The sequence below is a fragment of the Geospiza fortis genome, unplaced genomic scaffold (assembly GCF_000277835.1).
Source record: "Geospiza fortis unplaced genomic scaffold, GeoFor_1.0 scaffold55, whole genome shotgun sequence".
Lineage (NCBI taxonomy): Eukaryota > Metazoa > Chordata > Aves > Passeriformes > Thraupidae > Geospiza > Geospiza fortis.
The window spans coordinates 6,231,699-6,238,401 of NW_005054308.1; the positions used below are offsets into that span (position 1 = coordinate 6,231,699).

At 53.0% G+C, this 6,703-nt stretch overlaps 1 protein-coding gene across 1 annotated transcript in view; it reads left to right on the top strand.

Annotated features, from left to right (window-relative positions):
* Positions 1–96: 96 nt before the first annotated feature.
* GM2A (GM2 ganglioside activator) overlaps positions 97–6,703 on the top strand; it is an 11,346-nt gene continuing 4,739 nt past the window's right edge. Inside the window, exon 1 of the mRNA XM_031055308.1 lies at positions 97–132. Within this exon, the coding sequence (XP_030911168.1) occupies positions 112–132 (21 nt within the window). The 5' untranslated portion in view covers positions 97–111. The remainder of the gene's footprint in view (positions 133–6,703) is intronic.

A 6,703-nucleotide genomic window follows, 5' to 3' on the forward strand; every position in this document is an offset into this window, starting at 1 on the left:
CAGCCTGCCCGCCCCCGGGGCTGGCCCTGGGCCCCCTCCACCCCGGGGTGTCCCCGCCCTGGGCCGGGGTGCTTCGGGAATGCTCTGTCCCACGGGCCCCCTGCACTGAGGATGCTCCGTTGTGGGTATGGGGTAAGGAGAGCCGAACCCCTGCATTGGGGGTGTCCTCCTCTGGGCAAGGAGAAAGGGGAACAGGAGCCCTGCACCAGGACTGGGGATGGAGCAGGACCAGCTGCTCAGGGGCTTCCTCTGATGAACCCACCCCAGCCCCCTTAGGAGTCGGGATGAGAGTGACAAAGCAGAATCCATCTGGCCTTTGCCCTTACCCCCATCAAGTTTCAGCTTGTGTGGGGCTACTTGTGGAAAAGTGGTGGGTTTGGGGTGTTACTCCTGGCAGGAGCTCTGCTCTGAGGGTCGTTGTGCTGCCTGGAGGGGGCTTTTGGTGTGATCCATATTGCCTGAGGGACTGCATCCTGTCAATTCTTCCCTTGAGCATCCCAAACACCCCAAATGCTGGGCCTGGAGCCAGGGTGTCCTTTTCCAGGAGGAAATCCTACACTTTAGAAATGGGTCCTGAACACATAGGGAAAAATACAAGAATTTGAAAGTGTCCCATCTAAAAAATAATGTGAGGAAAGGTAGGTTTTTCCAAATGTTTTGATTTTGATTATATTTTTAAAATGTTTTTTTTTTAAATTATATTTTTATACATTCCTGAATGACCACACATTTTGACCTGAAAACGCGTTGGTGCTAACCAGGACTACTGAAATTGGAGTGTTTGAACCTGGTCACGAGGCCGTGCCTGTATGGAAACATTGCAAGTTTTTTGTCAACAAGTTTCTATTCTGACATTTTCCAAATATCCCCTGGGAGAAGTCCAAGCAGCCTGTGGCTCTGGGGATGCCAACACCTTGGCATTTCGCCTGGGTGGCGAGGGAGTGGAGGTGCCTGGTCGTCCTGTCACGTTCGACTTGGAGGTGTTTTTCTTGCCCTGGTAACCCTGGCACGGGGGAAATTGTGAAACATCACTTGGATGGGAGGGTGAGGAAGGCAAGGGGCAGGCCCATGCTGCCCCACGTCTCCAGGGGACTGGTGGGACCAGTTGCCTGCGTCCTCTTGGGTGGGTGCTGCCAAACCTGAGTGAAATTTTGTGAGTCACAGAAGCTTCTGGCATCTGCTCCCACTGCTCAGAAACCACCGAGAGCGTCTCAGTTCTTATCTCTCCCAGCACTTCAGAGTGGGGCAAGTCTCCTTCCCTGCATGAGAGTACTTATTTGGGCTGAGTAGATCGTTTGTGGGATAAAAGCGCAAGGTGCTGGTCTCCACCTCTCCAGGGTTAATTAAAAATCCCGGTCCAGACTTCAGAGACTGAAGGCCTACAGAGGCAAGCACAAAGCACATGCCGATTTCCAGGCTGAATTTGCATCGCTGGGTGGCTGCAAAGAGAAGCAACTGTGTGGGCAGCTGATGAGAAGCCTGTCCAGCTGCCATCACGTCTTGCTGGTGCACAAAGGTCCAGTAGTTTGCACATGTGCTTGTGGAAATTTCAGCTTTTAACTGTGGGGTGCCGAGGGGGTGCTTGGGGATGCCCCTGTGCCACAAAGTGGGGCTCCTGGTAGGATTTCTCTTGACAGTGGTGGAAAAAACCAGTTTAGTCACATCAGGCTAAGGTATCGAGCCAGCGGGACAGAGCTGGGGCTTGGGGATGGGCCTGTGGAGCAAGGCCAGCTCCAGCACCCCCATCCCCATCCTCTGCTGCAGGCTCTGCTGTGACAGCCCTGTGCTTCTAGAGATTGCTGCTTTTTGGCTGCCCAGACCATGTTACATCTTTCCTTCAGCCTGTGAGCCACTTGTGAGGCTTCCTGCCAAAAGCTCTGGCTGTGCTACCCCAAACCTCTCTTATTCTAGCTTGATTTTAGCAATTCCTCAATTTATCCGGTCTTTCCTGTGGAAACTGCCTGGGATATGTGCCTGCCAGACTGGTCTTTCACCTCAGCCCTGCTTTGTCCTCCTCTGCCCCAATACACTGAACACTCGCTCCCTTTTCAGGGCAGCACTTTAACAGCCAGAAACTGCTCTGTTCAGCTGCTTTTGAGCAAAGCAGGGGCTTTCCATGGCATCGTAGGGGTAACCAGAGCACCCCAGGGATCTGGGGAGCACAAGGGCCTGGAGGCTGCACGAGGCAGCCTGAAGAAAAAGGGGACTGTGGGAGTGAGGGAATTTCTAGCCATGCAAAGACAGGAAAGCAGAGGTGGTGTGGTGCCCCCACCTGAGGCAGCTTCAGCTCATTCTGAAGTTTGCTCTAATGTCTTTTTTTGGTGTTATCTTGATCTCGTCCCGGGAATGACAGCAGCTGGAGACATCTCCAGGGCTTTGTCTAGAAAAGTGAGACGAGGAGGCTTTATCACATGCTGGGCTGAATTGCCGTAAATGGGATAACAGCTGGAAAGTCGAGTTAATTTGTACCAATGGTCATTTAAAGTGTTTGCCAAAGCTTTTGGATAAGAAAAGCATTTGTGCAAACTGCTTAAGTGTCTCTTGTGGCTCTCTCTCTGGTTCTAGCTGGTAAGGACTGGGCACAACAGGATAGGTACAAGGCAGTGTCAGTGCCAGCCTGGCATGGTCTGTTTGCAGAGTGGTTCTGTGAGTGCAGATGGGGTCATTTTTTTTTTTTTCTTGTTTGTACATCTTATTTTCAGAAACCTAGTCTGGAAAAATAAAAAAAAGAGAGGTGGAGGATATTTTGCTGGAAGGTTTTTGGGTGATGAGCTGGCATGTGGTGATGCCTGATGGGTCTTGGTAGAGCTGCAGCCCAAGCAGTGGACAGAGAGTGGTCGTGTTACACCCTGCTCATCAATTCCCATCTGTTGGCTTTTGTAAATGAGAGGTAATGAAATTCTGGCTGCTTTTCTTCAATGCAAATCTGAGGTGTTTAGCCAGGTCTGCTGAGACCTCGTGACTTGCACTCAATTTTGCATGGGTGAGATAGCTGAAAAAACTGTTTGAATTGGAGAAGTTCTCACATGTGTTGGAGCCCCAAAAAAGTCACAGGCTCTTTTAGTGGGGATTTAGGTCACACATGATTCTGCCTTGAGGTAGTGAAACGATTTCAAGTCATTCCTGTCCCTGCCTGTGCTTTTCCAAGCAAAAAGATGTGGGTTAACCTGTTCTCGCAGTCCTTTATTCTCTTTTTTTCCCCATGGCAAAATGAAGTGGAAAAGGATGGGAATAGGGAAGTGAAACCTTCACTCACAATGGCTGTGAGAAGCAGAAAAGCATGCGATACCAGGGGCTCGAGGTGAGGGGCTCTGCTCCCCTCCCAGCCCCAAACACAATGGTCCTTCTGTGCCCGTGCCTCTCCCCATGCATCCCTATCCTTATCCCTGTCCTCCGGCTGCTCCAGGGCCTCAAAGTGAAAGCTAATCCCAGGGGATAACTTTCCGCTCCGTTCCCGGCTGGGAGGTGCGGGCTATTTATTCCTCACGCTTGAGCCTCGGCAGTGGATCAGCGGCGCAGTTGTCGCTGCTGGCTCGGGGTGGGCAGCAGCACCCACCGCGTCCCCTGCCTGCTCCCACGCCCTGCCTGCACGCTGCCGCCCGGCCTCGCTGCTAAATAAGGACGAAAGGCTAAAAATAGAGCTGAGACGGGGGTTTGGACAAGCCAGGCAACCCTTCCCAGGGCTGGGAGCAATATGGGGAGGCCAAGCAGTGTCCGTGTGCGAGGGAGAGCAGAGCTGAATGTGGGGAAGGGTCTCATAAGTGGCTCCTGACTGTGCTGCGGCGGGGGGCAAGGTGTGAGACCGGCCACACTTGTGTCCTGTGTGCTCAGCTGGCTCAGTCCCCTCTGCAGGATAACAGCATCTGTCCACCAAAATATATGGGAAAATCCATTCTACTGTGCCACTTGTGATGGAGGGGTATCCATGTGAGCATTCCAGCATGATGAGGGTGCCTGGGGCAGCTCTATCTGGAAAATGATCCGCAAACAGGGGGTAGGAATGGAAGAGGGGATGATAAAGCCAGCATTTTACATAGATGGGTGGTAGGGGTACTGTGGCAAACTGCCCAGTCAGGGGCTACTCGATGCCAGCGTCTCCTCCCCCCTGCTCATACACATCGGGCTCGAGGGTCTCAAATATCTGAAATATCTCAAATATCTCTGCTCTTCAGCTGCCGCCTGCCCTGTGCCGAGCGCGGGGGGAGCGTGGGGGTCCCGGGTACTGACCAGAGGGTACCGACCCTCACACAGCCGAATGGGATGTGCGGGGCGCCTTTAACAGCCAGAAACTGCTCTGTTCAGCTGCTTTTGAGCAAAGCAGGGGCTTTCCATGGCATCGTAGGGGTAACCAGAGCACCCCAGGGATCTGGGGAGCACAAGGGCCTGGAGGCTGCACGAGGCAGCCTGAAGAAAAAGGGGACTGTGGGAGTGAGGGAATTTCTAGCCATGCAAAGACAGGAAAGCAGAGGTGGTGTGGTGCCCCCACCTGAGGCAGCTTCAGCTCATTCTGAAGTTTGCTCTAATGTCTTTTTTTGGTGTTATCTTGATCTCGTCCCGGGAATGACAGCAGCTGGAGACATCTCCAGGGCTTTGTCTAGAAAAGTGAGACGAGGAGGCTTTATCACATGCTTGGCTGAATTGCCGTAAATGGGATAACAGCTGGAAAGTCGAGTTAATTTGTACCAATGGTCATTTAAAGTGTTTGCCAAAGCTTTTGGATAAGAAAAGCATTTGTGCAAACTGCTTAAGTGTCTCTTGTGGCTCTCTCTCTGGTTCTAGCTGGTAAGGACTGGGCACAACAGGATAGGTACAAGGCAGTGTCAGTGCCAGCCTGGCATGGTCTGTTTGCAGAGTGGTTCTGTGAGTGCAGATGGGGTCATTTTTTTTTTTTTCTTGTTTGTACATCTTATTTTCAGAAACCTAGTCTGGAAAAATAAAAAAAAGAGAGGTGGAGGATATTTTGCTGGAAGGTTTTTGGGTGATGAGCTGGCATGTGGTGATGCCTGATGGGTCTTGGTAGAGCTGCAGCCCAAGCAGTGGACAGAGAGTGGTCGTGTTACACCCTGCTCATCAATTCCCATCTGTTGGCTTTTGTAAATGAGAGGTAATGAAATTCTGGCTGCTTTTCTTCAATGCAAATCTGAGGTGTTTAGCCAGGTCTGCTGAGACCTCGTGACTTGCACTCAATTTTGCATGGGTGAGATAGCTGAAAAAACTGTTTGAATTGGAGAAGTTCTCACATGTGTTGGAGCCCCAAAAAAGTCACAGGCTCTTGTAGTGGGGATTAAGGTCACACATGATTCTGCCTTGAGGTAGTGAAACGATTTCAAGTCATTCCTGTCCCTGCCTGTGCTTTTCCAAGCAAAAAGATGTGGGTTAACCTGTTCTCGCAGTCCTTTATTCTCTTTTTTTCCCCATGGCAAAATGAAGTGGAAAAGGATGGGAATAGGGAAGTGAAACCTTCACTCACAATGGCTGTGAGAAGCAGAAAAGCATGCGATACCAGGGGCTCGAGGTGAGGGGCTCTGCTCCCCTCCCAGCCCCAAACACAATGGTCCTTCTGTGCCCGTGCCTCTCCCCATGCATCCCTATCCTTATCCCTGTCCTCCGGCTGCTCCAGGGCCTCAAAGTGAAAGCTAATCCCAGGGGATAACTTTCCGCTCCGTTCCCGGCTGGGAGGTGCGGGCTATTTATTCCTCACGCTTGAGCCTCGGCAGTGGATCAGCGGCGCAGTTGTCGCTGCTGGCTCGGGGTGGGCAGCAGCACCCACCGCGTCCCCTGCCTGCTCCCACGCCCTGCCTGCACGCTGCCGCCCGGCCCCGCTGCTAAATAAAGACGAAAGGCTAAAAATAGAGGACAAGCCAGGCAACCCTTCCCAGGGCTGGGAGCAATATGGGGAGGCCAAGCAGTGTCCGTGTGCGAGGGAGAGCAGAGCTGAATGTGGGGAAGGGTCTCATAAGTGGCTCCTGACCGTGCTGCGGCGGGGGGCAAGGTGTGAGACCAGCCACACTTGTGTCCTGTGTGCTCAGCTGGCTCAGTCCCCTCTGCAGGATAACAGCATCTGTCCACCAAAATATATGGGAAAATCCATTCTACTGTGCCACTTGTGATGGAGGGGTATCCATGTGAGCATTCCAGCATGATGAGGGTGCCTGGGGCAGCTCTATCTGGAAAATGATCCGCAAACAGGGGGTAGGAATGGAAGAGGGGATGATAAAGCCAGCATTTTACATAGATGGGTGGTAGGGGTACTGTGGCAAACTGCCCAGTCAGGGGCTACTCGATGCCAGCGTCTCCTCCCCCCTGCTCATACACATCGGGCTCGAGGGTCTCAAATATCTGAAATATCTCAAATATCTCTGCTCTTCAGCTGCCGCCTGCCCTGTGCCGAGCGCGGGGGGAGCGTGGGGGTCCCGGGTACTGACCAGAGGGTACCGACCCTCACACAGCCGAATGGGATGTGCGGGGAGCCGCAGCCCTGGGTGGAGGGTGGATGGTGGGGAGATGGTCGTGCTTCCCCATCGCAGCGGGGTGATGTGTGTGCCCCGGGGTGATGGGTGCAGCTCCCGCCCCCCGCTCCAGTGCCGGCTCTGGGAGCTTGGGAAAGCGGCGCTTCCCGTCCCAGCATCCCTGCGAGTCCAGTCCTGCGCTTGGCAGCGAAACCGTGGAAGGGAGGGGAAAAAAAAAAAGCAAGCAAAAGGGG